This window comes from Lagenorhynchus albirostris, chromosome 17 (genome assembly GCF_949774975.1).
Source record: "Lagenorhynchus albirostris chromosome 17, mLagAlb1.1, whole genome shotgun sequence".
NCBI lineage: Eukaryota > Metazoa > Chordata > Mammalia > Artiodactyla > Delphinidae > Lagenorhynchus > Lagenorhynchus albirostris.
Window position 1 is genome coordinate 14,308,183 of NC_083111.1, and position 22,207 is coordinate 14,330,389.

At 43.4% G+C, this 22,207-nt stretch overlaps 1 protein-coding gene across 3 annotated transcripts in view; it reads left to right on the plus strand.

Moving 5' to 3' along the window:
• The window catches only part of SULF1 (sulfatase 1), a 139,507-nt gene that overhangs the window by 60,913 nt on the left and 56,387 nt on the right, over positions 1-22,207 (plus strand). For 2 of the 3 annotated variants that reach the window (XM_060127816.1, XM_060127818.1), the window contains exons 3-5: positions 3,242-3,314; positions 3,620-3,849; positions 17,683-17,922. In XM_060127816.1, coding sequence (XP_059983799.1) covers positions 3,678-3,849; positions 17,683-17,922 — 412 coding nt within the window. In that variant the 5' untranslated portion in view covers positions 3,242-3,314; positions 3,620-3,677. Of the gene's footprint in view, positions 1-3,241; positions 3,315-3,619; positions 3,850-17,682; positions 17,923-22,207 lie in introns of those variants that run through there. The other variant, XM_060127817.1, reaches the window with a different exon arrangement.

The window sequence follows — 22,207 nt, forward strand, 5'->3', positions numbered from 1 at the left end:
AGTGAAAAAGGGAAATAAAGTGTCAGTATTCTTCAAAATCGTTCTGGTCTTGTGGGCTCCACCCACAAGGATCTCAGATCCCAAAGTCCCAGATTACACTTTGACAACCACAGTGGTGGACAAGCATATGGCCACCATCCCCTTTACCTCGGCACCAGCTGCCCAGACAAAGGGAGGCTTATTGAAGACAGAGACCCCCCCCTTAAACCTACTGGGGCAACGAGGGCTTTGATTTAGTGTGGGGTTTTGCTGGACAAGCATATGTGAACTAGACTTTCTGTCCAGTTGGCTTGAAGGCTTCCCAGTCTTTTCTTTCTTTTATATGTGACTTGAAACTTTTAATGTCACATTTATAGTTGGCTTGACTGCCCCAAACAAAGTGTTGTAAACTTTCCCCACCAATTGGCCATAGCTACAATTGGTGTTTTCACTTTAGAGCTTGAAGAATAGGCATCTTGTGTTCTGGTCCTGATTCGTGAATACAGCAACCGTTCCTCAAGCTCACTTTCCATGTGTGAGAAAAACCTCTTTTGACATTTCTCCCATTTTCAACTATTTCTCAAGACAAGCTGTTAGTCTCTAAGGACACTTGTTGTCTGCCACAAAGTATCCAATTCAAACATTGCATCGTTGTCTCCTTTGTTGAGGTCTGCATTTTGTCTGTCAGGTTTTTTTTTCTTCTTTTCCTTCTGGAGCTGGAAACCAGGCAGTGAGAGGATGACAGGTTCTAAAAGGTCATATTTGAATAAAGAATTGTCTGTGTGCACTTTTCTTCAGAGTTGTGTGTTTTGTGTGTTTTAGTAAAGGGAGCGCTCCTGCTGGCCAGACCTGTCTGAAAGTTCCATTTTCTTTACCACTCAATTTCTCGGCTTTTACATATGAATCCCCTGAATCGATAATAAATTGTGGCAGAAAAAAATAAACGTAGGTCTCTTCTGCACCTTTAACTGTCCAGAGAGAAAAGTTCCTTTATAGGTAAAACGTGCATCTTCTCTGCTGTCCCTTTTCTTTATTAGGAAATGATTTTCAATGTAGTTTATACAAGGTACCACTAAGGCTAATTTTCTTTTTCCTAAAGGAAGAAGTAAAGTAAATAACGAGAAAGAAAAGAATAACCCAGAACACTGATTGGGTTCCAGGGAATGTTACCAGCATCTTGATAGTCAAGAATTTTCAGTTGCGTGTGTGACTGATTATTCAAACCAAGCGCTGCTGTTCGCTCCATACAGTGAGTCTGACTGTATTTTCTGGGTCACCATTGTCAGCAGAGGTTAGTTTAAACCATAGCGGATGCAAGAAACCCTGCGGACTCTCTCTTCACACAACGTCACCGGCTTTGAGAGGTGGGCAAAGTTTTGCTGCTTCAAGGACCAACACCCCCTAAGAAATTTCTGTATTTAACTCTTAGGTTAACGCACGCTCTGTGGGAGAAGGCCATTGTTTCACTCATTTCTTTTGCTTTCCCATCCTTTCATGCTTGTATCAGTTTTCTCATGATTTAAAACAAATGCCCAGAAACCCAACAGTCAAGGCAGAACAATTGCGGGCTTTCAGCGTTCAGAAGGCACCGCGATCGCTGAAATAACGCCGAGTTATTACCAAACAAAAAACAAAACCCCACGCCAAACCATACATATTGACTTTCTCAAGCCACAGGATCAGTCGGAGGTGGCTTGCTTTTTGCTCTGCAGATCACGTGGTCAGGACTGCCTCGCTGCAGATGCTGGATTTTTGTTTTAAAATCTAGTTCTTACTGAGTCCTTCTCTCTCTCTCTCTCTCCCCCTCCCTTCTTCCCTCCCAAAGAGTAATTACAGGCTGCAAAGTAAAAAGCATTAGAACTGTTTACAAAACAGCTCAAAAAGTTTAAAATAATAGGGGCGTGTGTGTTTGTGTAAAACACAATAATGTGGATGGCAGGGGGAAACGGTACACCGTCTTTCTTCATTCGCTGCCCCACGTCACCCTCCAGAATTTAAGGCGCGGAAGGAAGCGATGGAGTCCCTTTCCTTCTGCTTTGCAGTCCTCACACTTCATCCGTGATGCTTACTTTTCTGATACCCGTTTATTGTTGAGCATCAAAATACAGACCCTCAGGTGTGTGGCGACGGAGTGGCTGCTGGAGCGGGCTGCTCTCCGATTAATTTTAGGGCAGTCAAAGTTCCCATACAGATGCTCCCTCATGACATTCAAGAGAAAGATGGTGTTTTTTTGGTTTTTTTAATGAGCCCTTTGCTATCTTTCGGAAGTCCAAGAGACCAGCTTTCAGCAGGTTAGCGTTCTAAAGTGAAAGGGGCATTTTCCAACCCTTTCCAAAGTCTCCTGTGCAGATTTGCAAAGATTTCGCAGTGTTCCCCTCCAGATTTGATTTGATTTGGTTTTTTTTAAGGTGGAAGGGTCGCCTCTAACCTCCAGCCTCAGAGCCCATCAGTCATGTTGCTTTGCAGGTTGAGATCTGCTGCGGCAAAGCCAAACCTCGGTGCTGGCGGCGCTGCACCGGCTCTGAACAGTAGTGAAGCTGGTGCTCACAGTCGGAGGAGGGCTGTGTCCCCTTAGGCGCCGATGCGCTGGGGATGAGGGCTGGGCTGAGGGACCAGCCCAGCCGGGAGGAAGCATCCCTTCGCCCGGTGATTGATGAAGCACAGTTAGGAGCTTTTTGGAGGCTGGGAAAGGTTGTCCTCCCAGCCCCTCACTATGAAGTCTTTGTCAGCAAAAAGAACTCTCCCGGGCAGTGAGTGACTTCATGCAGATGACATATGACAGCTTTGCGTTTCCTTCTGCTTGATAAGTACTCAATATCGTACGCAGGTGAGTTAACGCTCCCCAGATGCAAACACTCCAGTGCACTGTGGTTTCACAGGCACTGCTGGTTCTTCCTTATCAGTCATTTGTTTTCTTGGGGATGTTTACAGTACTATTAAAGTGTGAGCAGGGATGATACCCAGATCACCATATTTATGATTATGAAATGCAGATATTATTCATGTCATTTGTTAGCAGTTCTGAATGTTGTTTCCTTCTGTCTCTCCCTTTTGGAGTACAGATTTTAAAAATTATATCAATATATTTGTATAGATATGATTTATACATTACATTTCTATTTATTATACTTATATATAAATATAATATATAAATCATATCTATACATATATATTTATGCTGTTTCAAGAGACTCTTTCAGCCCAAAACTCTGTCAAAATCCTTGACTGACGTTTCCTTTCGTATATTTTCTCCCCCTTCCAGGACCCCATCTGCAGATGTCCTGAATACCTCTGAGTATAGCAGTTGATTATTCAACCAGGATACCTAATTCAAGGTATTAGCTCTTGTCAGAAAGCTTTTACATCTGAGCTGTGTTGGAAATTCTATTTTGGCAATGAATTTTGAAATCGGAAAAGTTGGAATGAGAATAAAGGACAAAAGTGAATTTGCAAAATAATCGAGCACTTAAAAAAACGACCTGATGCCTGGTAGGGTTTGCCGCTTCTGACTCATGGGCAGCCCTTTCTCTGCCAGTTTTTGTGACAGTTCTTGCTGAGTTGTAGTCCTTTTTCTGCAAGTGTGTCTGGGGTTTGGATTTCATTTTCGTCTCTCGCTCTCCCTTTCTCTCTGACTGCCCAGAGCTGCAGGAACCAGAAGACAGACATTTTGTCAGTTTTGCGACATTGGACCAAGCACCATGAAGTATTCTTGCTGTGCTCTGGTTTTGGCTGTGCTGAGCACACAGCTACTGGGGAGCCTCGGTTCAACCATCAGATCCCCGAGGTTCAGAGGCCGGATACAGCAGGAGCGGAAAAACATCCGACCCAACATCATTCTCGTGCTCACTGATGATCAAGACGTGGAGTTGGGTGAGCACTGGGTTTGTCGCTTGTTGGTCTCTTTCGCTCAAATGATTTGCTGGCTTGCATTATCAGTAACAGTCAGTTAACTTTTGGGGGTTTGACACATAATGGTAGCACCTGAACCAACACCCTAGGTTATAAAATGTACTCGTATTAAATGATAAAGCATTTGGTTTGTGTTTCAACTTGACTCTTCTGATCTTAAGGTTTTGAAGCTGGGTGTGGGCTGGGAGGATGGGAAGATGGCAGGCGAGAGGAAGCACGAAACTGTAGAAGTCAAGGGTTGGATCGTGCGCCTTGGAAAACTCTTGGTCCAGAACTTTTCAAAATATTTGGGCAAATTTGTTTCAAAGAGTATGAGATTATGACTGTAATTCTCTGCCCCGCATATGAGCATAGGTGGATACAAAAAGAACTTGTCGGGGCTTCCCTGGTGGCGCAGTGGTTGAGAGTCCGCCTGCCGAGGCAGGGGACACGGGTTCGTGCCCCGGTCCGGGAAAATCCCACATGCCGCGGAGCGGCTGGGCCTGTGAGCCATGGCCGCTGAGCCTGCGCGTCCGAAGCCTTAAAAAAAAAAAAACTTATCGATGGTCATTATTATTAAGGTGATTCCTTTATTCACAGCTTGTGATTGTTAGGGAATTGAAAGTTACAGTGTTCTGCACATCCTCCCGGTAGTAATTCACTGCTACCATCCTAGATAGGATGCTTTTCTGCAGAATTGGCTCACCTGGGTTAATTCTAGAGCACTTAGAAAGCCTGCCAACATCTGGTGTTGCAGCTGAGTTTCTGTATCACCTGATTTGCTTTCTCACCTTCTCACTTTCTTTAATGGCCCAGCCCTATGGTCTTGCCCATAAGCTTAGGGTCAAGTTCTTCTAGGGTACCTAGGACAAATGAAAAGCTTGCCCTTACAGGTTGTCACCACCACTCATTTCCATTCCTGGACGCAATTCCTTGCTCTCGGGAAATCGCTCAGCTAGGCTTATCCATCACTCTGAACTTGACCGTCGCTAGTAGCTTTTAGACTTCCTGCTAGCAGAGCACCCTGGGCTTCTTTCCAGAGCTCCTCTGGCTAGGGTCTTTGAGGATAAACCCCTCCAGGCTGGAATTTGATCCACAGGGATAGGGACTTTGATTTCCAACTGGAAACCAAACCCTGGAATCCCAAAAAGTCAACTCTTTGGGTTCAGCTGGAAAGAAAGGCACTAAAAGCCAGCAGAGGTAATGATTATTGGACGTGACTTGCAGAGTCTGTTGTCTCTCACTTAACTGCTTATTTTTAAATTTTTATTATTTGGTTACGCCGGGTCTTAGTTGCAGCTGGCGGGCTCCTTAGTTGTGGCACGTGAACTCTTAGTTGCGGCATGCATGTGGGATCTAGTTCCCTGAGCAGGGATTGAACCCTGGCCCCCTGTATTGGGAGCGCAGAGTGTCAACCACTGCGCCACCAGGGAAGTCCCTCTCACTTAATTGCTTAAGCAAGAATTTTCAGGCATCATACCAAAATGAAAAGTCTTGCAGGTATGACTTTAGTATGTATGTGGCTGGTGGTTTAAGTTTTCATTCACCTACAGGGCAAGTAAAGTGAAGACCTTTGAATTCACTTCCCTTAACATCTCTCATATCCATCCTTTTCAATGAAGCCATTCTCTTCTCTCCCAGTTTTTCCCTAACTGGCTGGTCACGTGACCTGTGCCCTCTAGTCTTGGCCCCTCCTACCTATTCTTCATTTCCTGCAAGTATCTGATCAGGTCTCTGCTGCTTAAAACCCTCCACCGGGTTCCTTTACCAAGACGGTGAAGCCCCTCCCCTCTGCAGGCTGATGAGCGCCGGGCATCTGTCCCTACCTATTTCTGTAAGGCTGTTTCCCTTTCCCTCACTTTTGCTCGGTGCTCCATGGAAACAACTTACACTTCCCTGAAGGTGTCTGGTGGTTTCATCTCCCTCACCTATATTTCATGCCTTTGTACATCTCATCCCCTCTGCCCTTTCCCCATTATTCCACCTGGCGAAGCCCTACCTATTCTTCGTGACTCAGTCCAGATGCCTTCCCCTCGGGGGGTCTTCCTTTACCAAAACGATCCTGCTGTCCAGCAGGGTGGAGGGAACTTTCCTTTGCACCACCTGCCTCCAGCGTATGACCCTAAATCCACCATGTGCTTCCATACCTGTCTCTTCCACTTAACTGAGAGCAACTAGAGGGCAGGGTAGTGTTCTATTTATGTTGTAGTCCTGATGCTGGGACTGTGCTGGGAATCTAGTAGATGCTCAGTAAACTGGAAATGGACCCACAGGGGCCTGAAAAGGCTAACACAGTTCCCAGAAATGAATGCAAGTATCCGTCATGATCTACCTCTTCAATATACAACCCTTGTCTTTAAAATAAATTAAGGAATTGTTTGATCAGTGTATTTTTAAGAGTTCAAAATTTCATCCTTATCCTATAGTTAATGAATTCATTCAGTAGATATTTATTAAGCAGTTATTAAACACTGGCTTCTAGTGGAAGCCCATGGATATAATGGTGAAGAGTCGTCGGCCAGGTTCAATCAACCCAGCTCTTTCCTACATGTTTGCCTTGCCTTTACTTCCTTCCTTGATTTCCTACCCAGATACCAGGCTAAGCATTCACTCATTTAATCATCACAGTCGCTCTATGAAGTGGTTACTGTTACTCTCTTCAGTTTATACTTAAGATAAATGAGGCTTAGAGAAGTTGCATAGGCTGTGATGAGCTAGGAAATGGTAAACTCAGGACCTATGTTAGGTCTGGGTCTCCACAGCTACACATTTAACCATGATTCCTTCCCTCAGTCCGTCCCTCAACAAATATTTATTGAGCCCTTCCTAAAACAACCTGTAGGTACATGGTCACGCCCTAGGTTCCGAGATAACAGCTAAGATGGGTCTTGTTATCCTACTGGCAGAACAAGTTGATGATGAACCACTGTGAACCATGGATACAAATTTAGAGAAGACTTCTTTTCTCAGCAGAAAAATTATGTTCTTGGTAGTGGGTACAGTTTGATGGAGACTTTTGCCTGGCCGATTGTAACGCTCTCATAATCTTTCTTGACACTTAACTGCTCTAGACTTTAGTTGGCTTTTGTGCTTTTTTAATCATCTTAACCAATTTTTTTTTCTTTTGGCTGCATTCCATCTTCGTTGCTGCGCGCGGGCTTTCTGTAGTTGTGGCGAGTGGGGGCTACTCTTTGTTACAGTGGGCGGGCTTCTCATCGCGGTGGCTTCTCTTGTTGCGGAGCACGGGCTCTAGGCGCGCGGGCTTCAGTAGTTGCAACACGCAGGCTCAGTAGTTGTGGCACACGGGCTTAGTTGCTCTGCGGCATGTGGGGTCTTCCTGGACCAGGGATCGAACTCGTTTCCTCTGCATTGGCAGGCAGACTCTTAACCACTGTGCTACCAGGGAAGTCCTCCTCTTAACCATTTTCAAGTGTACAATTCAATAGTGTTAAGTACATTCACATTGTTGTGCAACCAATCTCCAAAACTCTTTTCATTCTATAAAATTAAAACTCTATACCTATTAAGCAGTAACTCCCTAAACCCCCAGCCCTTGGCAACCACCATTCTACTTTCTGTCTCTATGAACTTGACTGCTCTGCGTACTTCATATAAGTGGAATCATACAGTATTTGTCTTTTTGTGATTGGCTTATTTCCCTTAGCATAATGTCCTTCCTCACTGTTCATCTGTGTTGTAGCATGTCTCAGAATTTCCTTCCTTTTGAAGGTTAAATAATATTCCATTATATGTATATCCACCCTATGTCTATCCATTGATCTCTTGTTAGACATTAGTGTTGCTTCTGCTTTTTGATTATTGTGAATAATGCTACTATGAACATAGGTGTATAAATGTCTCTTTGAGACGCTGCTTTCAATTCTTTGGGGGTATATACCCAGAAATGGAGTTGCTAGATCAATAGGTAATTCTATTTTTAATTTTTTGAGGAACTGCAATACTGTTTTCATAGCGACTGCACCATGGTCCATTCCCACCAACAGTACATAAGGGTTCCAGTTTCTCCACATTCTTGACAATATTTGCCGTTGGCTGGTTTTTTGATAATAGCCATCCTAATGGGTGTGAGATGTTCTCTAATTGTGGTTTTGACATGGTTTGTTTTGGTTTGATTTTTTACTTACATGTGATTATGTTTGCCAAATATTGAATAAATCTTCACCTAAGCAGAACTTTTGCACCTGTAACACTGCAGGCGTTTTGGCTTCTGTGCTTCCAGAAGGATATAACAGACTCAGAAAAGGCTTAGGAAAACAGCTACAAAAATTGTAATAGAATACTTTTCCTTCTGGAAAAGAATAAAATAATTGTATCTCTTTGTCTGGAAAGACAAAGGCTAAGAAGGATTGTAATCCAAGTTTATGAAACAAGCTGGGAAGGAAAGCTCTTATTAAGTAGGACTGGGGCCCCTCCCTCAACTTTGAGGACAAATAAAGTAAACTAGTCCTTTGTGAAAGGAGTGAAACACATGAGGCATTTACTAATGAAAGTGCTAGAACCTCATATGCGGATAACACTTTATCTTTTTCCAAAGAACATTTATTCTCATTATTGCATTTTACTGTCATTCCACCCAAGTTGGGTGGGTAGGACAGAGATCATTATCCCAGGAGGACACTTGATCCATGGAAAGATTAAGTAATTTAACCAGCGGTCCCTGTACTTCTGGATTTGCTTTTTCCACAACTTGAGAAGTGGTTCAGGTTATGCCTCTACCCGTAAATAGTTCAGGTTTTTAGGCGAAGTTAATGGGTGGAGATTTACACCTTTTTTAAAAAAATTGAAGCATAGTTAGTTTACAATATTCTGTTAGTTTCAGCTGTACAGCAAAGTGATTCAGTTATACATACATATATATCTATTTTTTTCAGATTCTTTTCCCTTATAGGTTATTACAAAATATTGAGTATAGTTCCCTGTGCTATACAGTAGGTCCTTGTTAGCTATCTTTTTTTTTTTTTTTTTTTTTTTTTTGCGGTACACGGGCCTCTCACTGTTGTGGGCTCTCCGGTTGCAGAACACAGGCTCCGGACGCGCAGGCTCAGCGGCCACGGCTCACGGGCCCAGCTGCTCTGCGGCACGTGGGATCCTCCCGGACCGGGGCACGAACACATCAGCAGGTGGACTCTCAACCACTGTGCCACCAGGGAAGCCCCTATCTATTTTATATATAGTAGTGTGTATATGTTAATCCCAAACTCCTAATTTATCCCTCCCCCTCCTTTCCTCTTTGGTAACCATGTTTGTTTTCTATGTCTGTGAGTCCATTTCTGTTTTGTAAATAAGATCATTTGTATCATATTTGAGATTACACGTATAAGTGATATCATGATATTTGTCTTTCTCTGCCTGACTTACTTCACTTAGTATGATAATCTCTAGGTCCATCCATGTTGCTGCAAATGGCATTATTTCATTCTTTCTTATGACTGAGAATATTCCATTGTATATATATGTACCACATCTTCCTTTTTAAAAATAATGTATGATTGATTTTATTTTTTGTTTTTGGCCATGCCACATGGCTCGTGGGATCTTAGTTCCCCAACCAGGGACTGAACCTGCGCCCTTCGCAGTGAAAGCATGGAGTCCTAACCACTGGACTGCCAGGGAATTCCCAGTACCACATTTTCTTAATTCAGTTGTCTGTTGATGGGCACTTAGGTTGCTTCCATGTCTTGGCTATTGTAAATAATGCTGCTATGAACATTGGGGTACATGTATATTTTCGAATTATGGGGTATTTTTAAGCTAGAAAAACACAAATGGACATGATTAACATGAAGTTTGGGATGATGGCTACCATCTGGGAAGGAGTGGTAACCAAGTACATCAGCAGTATTCATATTTCATTTTAAAATTGAAAATATGTATCTGAAGAAACTGTGATCAAATGCTAAGCTTTGACAAAGCTAGGAGACATGTCATTTATTCTGTTTTTCCCTGCACTTGAAAATATTTTACAAATCAAAAAGAAGAAAATCAGAAATGCTCGTGGGACTCCCCTAACTTTCTGAGACTAGAGTCAAAGAGATTAGGCTCTAAATCTTTCCCAAATGGTCCCTGGGTGCCACTCTGAGAAACAAAATAATGAGCTGATTAGAACATTGATCTGGTTCAATGTGGCATTTCTTAAATTCTTAGGAAATTGGACTGGTGCTAACATCTCAGTAACGCTGACCCAATGCTTCTCTTAGATCATAAGGAGAATTAAGAAATCTTAAATGCATGGAAACACTTTGTCTAAAGCAGAGGTCACAAATGGGATCTACAGTCCAGAGCTAGCCCACAGATGTGTTTTGCTTGACCAGCACACTTTTTAAAACCAAGGCAACATTTTAAAAGATCAGATGATTTTACATGAAAAGAAAAGAAATCCAGATTCCGACTTTTCTTGAAAGTTCAGAAGAAGGGCTTACATTCCCATGAGGCAGCCATCAGTTAAATGCTTGAAGGGGAGTCAAAGCTGCCCCCATTAGGTGGGGCGTGTCCTCCCGAGACCCTCACGGTCCCCACCACTCTCCACTGCTCCCCAACACTTAGGCCAAGGATCACTTGTTATTCGCCATCATGCCCATCCTGCCGATTTTCTTATAGTCAGGGGAAGGTTCTGTATACTCACATCTCTATCAAACATAGAAAACTGGAAAGACGAAAGCTCTGTGATTTTTCTTGTACCTGCCTACCTTCTCTGTCTAGCCTGTAGGCGTTTTTACTTCCATTCCCCTAAAAAACTAGTCCCCACTTTTAATGGCCTTTAGCTCTTTAGGGGAAAAAATAATGAGTCCTAGTGACCTAGAAACATGCCAGACAGATTTATTATCTGCTTCTTGGTCCCTTCTTCCCCCAACTTGTTTTCCCTCCTCTGGTTTTAGCTGAAACATCTGTTTTTTCTTTCCTACCAACTTCACAGTTTCGGTAGAAAAAGGTATACTGTGTGATCATGTTATCTTTTTAATGCTTTCAGAATTAAAATTTTCAATAGACCAATAAAGCCATTTTTAATATGGGAACTATCACTGTTTAAGTTTCCATACTTAACTGTTGGCATAGGAAAATAGCAGGGGTGTGCTTCAGCACAGGTCATTTATATATTTAAATCATTAACCTTACCCCATCATAAAACAATGGCGTCCAGAAACAACCCTGCACAGTTAATGAGTTGTGTTTGCTTGTCGTTATCATTCATCAAACCATGAATTGTTGCGATTCACACTGAGGTGTGTCGCTCTGTGAAGCCAGGTGTGCGTGAATACCGCATATCTGGGACTTCCTTAAAGGATGACGATGACAAAATTTATTATTGAATTTCTGGTTTTGTGAGTTTTTCTGGACATGATGAACAGCCTCGATGAAAATGTTAATGCTTGATAGTATGAAATATTGAATAATCAAATGCTCAGATATTTGAATCAGGAAAGGCAAAGCTTTGTTGTAAAGTTTAACATGTACGTGAAGTAATCCAGGCTCTCTGTGATTTTGGTAAAGTCAGTCCAATTAGTGGGACATTTTCTCCCTCCTGACCTTTTTCCACACACGTGATTTGGGAATACATGAGTTGAAGCCTGTAGAATGATTTAAATTCCTGGCTATGTCTCTGTCTACTCCCAGGAACCTAGCACATACCCCCTCAAAGGACCATTCGTGGAGCCTTGATTTTTAACTCCACCAGAATTGCAAACCTGGCGGATCTTGCAGGATTCCCAAAGAGTGCCACTTCTCCTGACACCGAGCAGTGTCTCGGTCACCGCTGAGCTGTCCGAGCATCCCCACCCCTGCAAGAGCGAATGGCAGAAGTCCTCAGTTCCAGCCTGGAGCTCTGGTGCTGGGACAGCTTTTCTTGGCAGCCCCAAGATTCAGCTGTGGCCTGGACCTTCCCTGTCCTCAAGCCAGCCCAGTCAGCAGTGCCCCCATGCCAGCTACTGGACTTAATTACGGTCACTTCGTAACATCCCTGTCAGGCTTCCACCTCCCAGGACAATTTTAAATGATAATGAAGTCAGGCTTCTTGCTTAAGAGGGGCATGGGGAACAGTGTGTGATGGGTGGAGGGGAACTGATATGTGATGGGTGGAGGGGAACTGATGTCTCTAAGCCAGCATTAACATTTTATGTCTTGAAGCGTCGACAAAGCAGTTGACCTCTGTCTCAGTCCGTGACGACTGCTCTAACCAAATACCATAGACTGGGTGGCTTAGTGACTTCTAAACAACAGGTGTTTATCAGGTAATTACTTCTCACAGCTCGGGAGGCTGAAAACTCCAAGATCGAGGCTCCAGGAGATTCGGTGTGTGGTGAGGACCCACTTCCTGGTTCATAGGTGGCTGTCTTGTCACCGTGTCCTCACATGGAGAAAGGGGCAAGGGAACCCTCTGTGGCCCCTTTTATGAGGGGCTGATCCCATTCATGAGGGCTCCACCCTCATGACCTAATCACCTCCCAAAGCTCCACCTCCTAATACCATCACCTTGGGTGTTAGGTTTCAACCTATACATTTTGGAAGGACACGAAAGTTCAGTCTATCGCAACCTCTGTATTCTTACCTTAGCTTTGGAATTCAGATGTGATTACAGATAGGGAGATGGAAAATGCAAGAATAAAGGAAACACGTTGGGGCTGAGGTGATCACAAATTAAAATCAGCTCACGCCATTTGCTCGACAGCCCTGCTAACTAGTCCGAGGAGCTATTATTAGCTGCATTTTACATCTGAGAAAAAAGAGGGTAAAGGGCTTGTTCAAGCTCAAGCTCATCTGTGACAAACACCCAGGTGTTCCCCCCCAAGTCCACATCCAGGGATCTTTCTCTCCTCGTGCTCACCCTCCTAAGCCCTGCTGTGGGAATCTTGGTATGATTCTTTGGCCTTAAGCTTCATGTCATGCCTATGAACTAATTGTTCCGATAACTAAGAATCAACACGATTTGCATTTTAGGCACCAAAGGCCTGAAACCCAAAGAAGTGGGGAGCTTCAGCTTAAAACAAAACTGAGTCCTTCCAGCTATAGGACAAGACATGGTCCCAGCCACTGCTCTCCAGCTGGAGATGCAGAATTATGAGTTGCTTCTTGCAGAATAGTGTTTGGTAGTTTCCCAATGAAATATCAATGGTGCAATCGTAGTGGTTGTAGAAGCAGGATGAGGCAGTGTTGTTGGCTAACATGAATCACTGCACAGCCATAAAAGAGAAGAAGGAGTTTTCGCTTACCTTGTTGGAGTGCAGTGACGCGGCAGAGGGAAGAGGTATATGATTCCTGTGCTCCATCATCTGTGTCTACGCAGGGAATCCGAGATCAGAGGCAGCAGTGAACACCAGTGTGACTGTCGGCTTCTGAAGACAGACACGCCTGCAGCCCACTCACCTCGACCTGGGCTCGGGCTACTTTAATCACTTCAGCCCCTAAGAGGGCAGGAGACAGGCTTCAGTGTCTGTTAGCATCTCCCCTAAGAGGCCGGATGAAGCGAGATATGAGATTACAGAAAATGAGACATATCCTGACTCCAAGCAGACATCATTTCTGTGTCTCAGTCTTGAGAACGTCAGGGTCACAGCCGGGACTCAGCCTAGACGCAGCTTAAGAGCGTGGTCCCTGAGCAGACTGCCCGCCTTTGCATCCGGGCTCTACTGCTTAGGGTCTGTGTGGCCCTAAGCACGTTGTTTAACCCTTTTTCTCCTCAGCTTTATCATCCTTGATGTGAGAATAATAAATAGAAACACCTGTATGGAAGGCTATTGTCCGGGTTCGATGAGTTGCTACACGGGAAGCACTTAGAAGTGGGCGTAAAGTAGAAAATCCGTGAGAGTAAAAGCATGAAATCGGTGTTTCCTCTTCCGCTCTGCCCACCTTACAGCCTCGGAAGCGGTCTGAGCCACTTAGATCACTTAAAATGAAGCACCCACTGAAGTCTCTTCCAGCTCGAGGCTTCCCTGGTTCCGTGTCTGGCCTCGAATAGGTCTCCAGGAGTGGGGAGGGGCCGCGCCAGCGTCCTCAGCGAGCTTGTTAGAAATGCAAATTCTCTGGTCCTTCCCGGGTCTTACTTAAATCAGCATCTCAGGGTGGACCCAGAAGTCTAGGATTTAACATGGGCTCCAGGTGATTTTTAACGTTGGAGAAGGCTTGTCTCAGAACCTTCTCCTTACTGAGAAACGTGAAGCCACATTCAAGAACCTCACATCCGGGAACCCCGCCCGTGGTGCTACCGTGGTCACAGTACCTGCAGGGACCACATGTCTTCATTGTTCCCTTTGACGTGTGGGCCGGTTGGAAGCAGAGCATTTGGAGGGATTTTTTAGTTCCTTGGTACAACCAGCTCAGTCAATGAAGAAAAGAGAGATATTTAGAATGAGAGGAGAGTCCTGGCTGGGGCAATTATGATGCAAGGGGCTGAGTTTTAGTCCCCAGTTTGTAGATTATTTGACCTTAGATCAGATTTTCACCTCCCATCCTGTGCTGCGGTCCAAATAAGTCTGTAAACTGGAGGTTGCAGCTTTGTGATTCGGGACCTTGGAGGATGGCCTCCAGCTTCATTTTTTTTTTTTTTTTAATTTGAGTCCAGCTAGGCTCATAAGGGAACTCTGAGAAGTCATTCTTTGACATAAAAAGACTATTAAGCAATAAAAATTGATCAACAGTGTTTGCTGAGTTTTCCCAAAATTCAAGCTATTACCGTAAGTAATCACTGCAGTTTTCTAAAGAGGAAAGAGTAACAAGGGAGTGGACTTTGGCATCAACCTCGAACTCTCTCCCCACTCCTGCGTCTCATTTCATGTATTTTCTCCAGGCTCTTTCCCCCTGTGTGATCAACCAACACAAATATAAAACACAACATTTCTAAAATGCACTTCTTTGATCTTCTGTAGGACATATTTCTTGTTACTTCTTGAGTAACAGTGAAACCATTACTTTTCCAGTTTTCTTCCCGGGCTGAAAACTGTGAGTCAACTCACAGCCTTCTGATGCATTACAACATCTCCTGGGTCTGCATCTTAAGAGTCCTTCTATTTTAAAGGCACAGCCCAGTTCAGGTTCTTACCACCCCATGGCTGGGTGGGTTCAGCAGCCTTTTGGCCGTACCCTTGATGGGCCAGCCTATTCCCCACCTACCCCACAATGCACATACTTCCATTGCCATGGCAACACCTCTCAAAGACTTCTTTCTTATCATGTCCTTCATGCCTTTGACAAAGAACTTGCTCTGCCGTCATTTTGTCTATTCTGTCAAATCCAAATATCTCTGCCCAGCCTCCAAGCTATTGGCTAAATCTGCCACCCATTTCATGAAGAGAAGTCTTCATATTCGATTTCATTCCAGAAAATCCACGTGCCATTTTCATCACTCCACTTACTTCTTCCCACCTCCAGTGCACCGTGCATACCACCTTCCCCATGCTACCCACAATACACTTCGCCCATCCCATGTTTTTCTTCCTCCTTTCCTCCCATTTGTCCTCATCTCCTGTGGCAGAGCTCTTATTAAACATTGCCTCTGGTCCCCGCTGTCTTTATAGGTCCTGCTACTGCTATATCCACACTCACGTCTACCTTGCTTTGCAGATATCCCTAAGCAATTTTCATATGTAAATTCTCATCTGGTTATTTACTGCTGAAGATCAGAGGCAGCAGAGAATTTTCCATTTCTTTTGTAAACGCTACACTTTGGGGGATCAGTCCAGAGAGCTGAGGTCAATAGAATGAATGCTCAGCATGAAGTGGGTGCTCACTACATGTTATCCACTGATGGCAAAAAGGTTGCTTGATCCTCTGAATACAACCAGGGGAGAAAAAGCAGTTAGGAATCCTCCTAACTGAAGCATATTTCAGGGAGCTCTAAGGAGACCCAATTAGAAACCATCTCTTCTGTTTTCATGTGAATGGTAAGAGCTCGTATGTGAAAAAAAACTGTGGTTTTTGGATGGCTGCACGCTTCTTTTCTGCTCTGAATGCTTGCCTGGTTTGCATTACGATTTCCTTCCTTGTTGGAAAGCTACATAGACTTTCTCCCTTTCTTTGGAAGAAGTAGGACCTGTTGGAAATGTGAGGCTCCAGGATTGAAATGCAATGGCCTTGGCTGTAGTGCTCTGTAGTGCATTTCTTGACAGGTCCTGAAAAGACGATTGAATTCTGGCCTGAGCTTTTTTTTTCCTGCAGTATTTGGATGGGTTTCAGCTTCCATGTTTGGCTGGATAATCGAAATAGGTTTTTTTTTCCTTCCTCAGCAATCGTATGTACAATTTCATCCTTTACAGTTCAAATGGCACGCTTCACTACTACGCAGATACTTTTGAATGTGACAGAATCATAGCTCTTTCACAAACAAACAACCCATCTTTTGAAATGACGTGGAAACAGGTGAAAACATAAACTGGTCGTACTATCCTGGTAGAAAAACTGGCAGGTATGTGGTGAGTTTGCTAGAGGATACGAACTTACATTGAAGATCTTTTTTTAATTAAACACAGGCATTTTGTAAACCAAAACCACAATGAGGTATCACCTCACACCGGTCAGAATGGTCGTCATCAAAAAATCTACAAACAATAAATGCTAGAGAGGGTGTGGAGGATAGGGAACCCTCTTGCACTGTCGGTGGGAATGTAAATTGATACAGCCACTATGGAGAACAGTATGGAGGTTCCTTAAAAAACTAAAAATAGAACTACCATATGACCCAGCAATCCCACTCCTGGGCACATACCCTGAGAAAACCATAATTCAAAAAGACACATGCACCCCAATGTTCATTGCAGCAGTATTTACGATAGCCAGGACATGGAAGCTACCTAAATGTCCATCGACAGATGAATGGATAAAGAAGATGTGGCACATATATACCATGGAGTATTATTCAGCCATAAAAAGGAACGAAACTGGGTCATTTGTAGAGACGTGGAGGGACCTAGAGTCTGTCATACAGAGTGAAGTTAGTCAAAAAGAGAAAAACAAATATCGTATATTAACGCATATATGTGGAATCTAGAAAAATGGTGCACATGAACCAATTTTCAGCACAGGAACAGAGACACAGACAGAAGACAGACGTGTGGACACAGGGGAGGAAGGGGGGGTGGGATGAACTGGGAGATTCGGATCCACATATATACACTACCATGTGTCAAATCGATACCTAGTGGGAACCTGCTGTACAGCACAGGGAACTCTACTCAATGATCCGTGGTGACCTAAATGGGTGGGATGGGGGGGTGGGAGGGAGGTCAAGAGGGAGGGAACACATGTAGACATATAGTTGATTCACTTCGTTGTACAGCAGAAACTAACACAGCATTGTAAAGCAACTTTACCCCAGTTTAAAAAAAAACAGGCATTTTGGAAGGACTTTAACTTAATTGGAAAACTTCTCCCCTCTTTTATTTCATACGATGAAAACATTCTATCTCGTCATCTCTGCAATGTCTGTGGCATGGTGCGAGTGTGGTGGGCTAGGAGTTTTGATGCTCTGTTTTGATGCTCTCTGATAATCTTCAAAGGGCTGCTGGCCTTGGAATCTGCTCCGTCTCTAAAATTCTAGCTTTAGTGATCAGATAAACCTGCTTTTCTTTTTCCTTTGTGATCAAGGAGGGGAGAAGCTGAAATGTGTTTTTATTCTGCAAAATATTTGAGATGGCAGAATCCCAAACGTTGCATTTTGTTCTAGAAACGAGAGCTCGTCAAATGATAGACTCCTTCAGGCTAAGGCAGAGAAATCAACAAGGCAGGGGGAACAGAGCCCCTGAGTGACGTGACATCGGTGGGTGATCGTGTGGTGCTGTCTGCTAACAACGCTGGCATTGTGCCTTCCAGGGTCCCTGCAAGTCATGAACAAAACCAGAAAGATTATGGAGCGCGAGGGGGCCACCTTCACCAACGCCTTCGTGACGACGCCCATGTGCTGCCCATCCCGCTCGTCTATGCTCACGGGCAAGTACGTGCACAACCACAACACCTACACCAACAATGAGAACTGCTCCTCGCCCCCCTGGCAGGCAGTGCACGAGCCGCGGACTTTTGCTGTCTATCTGAACAGCACCGGCTACAGAACAGGTAAAGGGGGAGCTTTCCAGCCCGTGAACCTCTGGTAGCGCACCTCTGGAAGATGCACTGTATGGTGAAATCTATGAAGTTCCAATCAGTCCCTAAGCGGAAGGAGCCGAGGCTTGTGTCTCTCAGCATCCTCTACTTTTCCCTCTGGTTAACGTCCCAGAGAGAGGTCCCTTAGAGAAAAGTCAGTGATTCTCAGCAGACACGTTAAGAAAGTGTTGTCCCCATCAGAGCAACCGGCAATTGGAATTTTCCAGGAGAACCTGCAACAGAAGAGTTTTCATCCCATGAACGTGCTTACCTCAACGCTCCAAACCTCCAGGCATCCCAGCGCAGCTTGAGGCTTGTCTTAAATGTTGGCAAATTCTTGCCCATTGGGTGAGAAATCATCAAGCGCTTTGAAATTGCTTAGCACCTACCCCAGGATCTGGGACACGATAGATTATCAAAATTGTTTACTGAATTCGGACGTAACTGAAAGAAATCATCCAGTGAGGTGTACCTTATTCATTCATCTATTTATTTACTCATAATTAATAGGATTGGGAGTTTCTTTAGCTTAGTTTTGGTGACTTCTAGATCTCAAGTGTTCGCCCCCATCTCCCAGGAAAGGAGGGCATCCCAATTGCTACATCTTCTATCACTGTTTAACCTACATAGATGAGCAGTTTGGTTAGTTGGTCTTTTGCAAACTGGGGACCTCCTTCCAGAGAGGTTATGAACATCATACCAGTGTAAGAAAGAAGCAAGGCTCCTTCCTGTCAGGTTGCCCCCAAAACCTTTATTCTCCTAGCGTTTATATGCTCTCCTTGGGTTTTCTGAGCATTTCTTTATGAAAAGAAGCAAAGATATTGATTGAAGGGCTGTGATGAAAAATAATTTTTTCAGAACCAACTAGACGTATTCATAAGAATTAAGGGTGTCATAATTAAAACTTGTTGAAAAAGATTTTCAGGTCTGCAGATTCTCTATTCTGAAGATTTAAAAGGAAAGGATATCAGATAAATGTATTCTCTCAAATCTCTTTTAAAAATGAAATTAACCTTTTCCACTGGACTTAGGAAATATGTGGCCATTTGCTTCTTCGCAGAGCGCCTTGCGCGCACTTAATACTTGTTATTTATGGATGAAAATATTGATTGTGGGTGTGATAGCACTGTCATCCACAGGCATTCAAGAGCTCCACTCACAGAAGAAACTCCTCCCATGAGCCTCAAGCGTGTTTGCTTACGCTTCAGAAAGAAACTAGGTTACTCAAAGTGCCCTATCCTGAGTGTGTTTTCCCACATAAGTGATTTAAGTTTATAGCACCTTTCACCTGCGAACTCTAAAGCAATTTGCAAATCTATCAAACATCCCTGTAGGGTTCATAAACAGCAAATGTACTTAGCTCCATTTTATAACTGATGTGGGAATTTCAAATACTGTGTGATGACCAGCTCAGAAGCAAAATCAGAAATGGTCCCCTGATGCCTGATTCCTGATTTTGACCACCAAATTGTGTTTCGTTTGCGGGAAGCATTGTACGAAATCAGTGCCTTTCAACTCCCAGGCTCCCTTATAATTTAATTCCTAGTAGCAGACATAGAGAGATGGAGAGAATTGGAACTTAGGGAATTAGAACTCTCACTGTATCCAGACCGGTGTGGATGGTGTCCATCCTAGAAATGGAGATGCTGGTGACACAGAGAACCCTGCCCAGAACTTAGAACTGTCGATTAGGACTTGCTAATTCATTTCAGGGCTAAATCAAGAAAGGGCAAAAAGAAGATAATAAGTTCTGGAGAGATAGTGAACAGCAGTGTGGCTATAGTTGACAGTATTATATTGTGTACTTGAAATTTGCTAAAAGGCTAGATCTTGAATGTTCTCACCACAAAGAAAAAACTGGAAACTAGCAAAGATGTGAAGTGATGGATATGTTGATTGGCTTGGCAGTGGTTAATATTTCACAATTTCTATGTATAGCGGACCATCAGGCTGTAAACCTTACAATTTTTTTTTAAGATTTATTTATTTATTTTTGGCCACATCGGGTCTTAGCTGCGGCTCGCAGGCTTCTCTCTAGTTGTGACGCGCAGGTTCCAGGGTGCGTGGGCTCTGTAGTTGTGGCGCCCGGCTTCCAGAGCACGACGGCTCTGTAGTTTGCGGCATGCAGACTCTCTGGTTGAGGCACCCGAGCTCAGTAGTTGTGGTGCGCGGGCTTAGATGCTCCGCGGCATGTGAGATCTTAGTTCCCCGACCAGGGATCGAACCCACGTCCCCTGCATTGGAAGGCGGATTCTTTGCCACTGGACCACCAGGGAAGTCCCACCTTACAATTTTTTTTTAAGTTAACATCTTTATTGGAGTATAATTGCTTACAATTTTTGATTGTCAATTATATCTCAGTAAAGCTGGGCAGCGGGGAAGAAAGGGGAAAAAAGGGAAATTGATATTTGACGCTTGCTTCCTCTGTACCAGGCACTTTAGCTAAGTTTTCTCTCCTAATTCTTCCGGAAACTTTGAAAGAATTTGCCCATATTGCCAGTGAAGAAACCGAAACTCAGGAGGGTTTATCTGAGGTCACAAGCTAGTCAGTGACAGACTGAATCCAGCACACCTGACTCCAACATCTTTCCTCTTTCTTTATTTCTTTACATATATTTCTATCAGGCTTCATTCCGAAGTGCCTGGCAGAGACACATAAAACATAAGATACAGAGCAGTAAGGACACTGTCGAATGGAAACGAAGGGTAGAGCCAGTTAAAATCAAGGCAAAGGTTAATATGCAAACTGCAGGCATACCACGGAGTTGTAGAGAAAGGCTGCATATTTGGAGCTAACTTCCAGATGGCAAAAGCAAAAATGGAAATGCCATCCATTACACAGCTCACTGGGTCACCAAGAAAAAACAAATCTTGCTTCTAAGAAGTGGAGTGTACTCTGGTACTTGTTTCAATTATCCTATGCTGCGTCCACCCTACAAGAGCTTGAATAAAACTCAGAGGTAATTTAGTTTTTCAATTCCTTTGTTCTCAGACGAACAAATTTAGACCTACAAGATTAAGGTGACTTGCTGAAGTGACACATCTGATGTTCTAACAGGAAGAGTGGGCAACAGGACTTTGGTCTTCAGGCCTCTTTCCAGTATGCTACCCTAACCTAATGGGTTAGGTCTAGGATGAAGCTGCAGACCATCAGGCTTTCCCGGGGACAACTGTCAGTCCTTTGGTGCAGCCCTGTAGCCTGCTTCAATCAGTTGTCTTCTTCAGGGAGAGGAGATTTGCTCCTGGAAACTAACTCAGATTCTGAAGCCAACCTTCTTCCCAGGGGTCTAGACACTTAGGTAATAATGGAATTTATAGTGAGTCATCCTGTAAAGTAAAAGGAATTCTTTAAGGGAAACGGGACTTTTCCAAACACTTAGGGCTCGTCCAAACACTTAGCTATGAATAGAAAACGGATGATATACACTCAGGAAAATAAATTTTGATGTGCCCATTAGTAAATCAGAAAAATTAAAAATTGGAAGACTAAAATGGCAGTGATAATGAGCTACATAATTTAAATTCATCTTTGATGGGAAAATACTGACACGTCTCAGACTATTAGGAAGTAGAGATGTCTCTGTGACAATAATTATCGATCCAACCAGGGACAGAGACCCATTTGAAAATCCACAGATAAGCACATCAGGATGACAGACATCTTAGGAAGTTAAGAGAATTGGTGAGTAGGTATTAAACCAGCATATTTATGAGCCACTAAACTAGTTGGGGAGGTGGGAGGAGCCAATATATAACGATTTTAATGTTTTCCTAATAATGCATACGTTATTTGGAACATTTAGCTGAGAACCTAAGAAAAATAATGACGGAAACTGAACTATATATTATACATAAATACCCATCTAGAGAAAAGCACAAAGCAGCAATCAGTTTTATGAAGAGCAACTCAGAGAAGACAAATTACTAAGAGGCTTATTTTGGGAGGCATCCAGAATACATGGATTGAAATGAATTGAATTGATCCAATATTGTATTTACCATTGTGTGACATGATTTTTCTTTTTCAGAACCAAGGCGTATTTTTGGACTGGCTGTAACTTAAATTTTTCTAACTTTACTCATGGAAAATATGAGTCTACAACAGCTTAAGTGTTTAAGAAGGGAAAATACAGTAACGTGTCTATTGCATTTTATGTTCTAAGTATAGTGGGAATGATACTGGATTATCTATCATAAAAAGGAAAATTCTGCCTATCTGCTCAAAAAAGTTTTAGTTTAAATTTCTTGTGAGGGTATA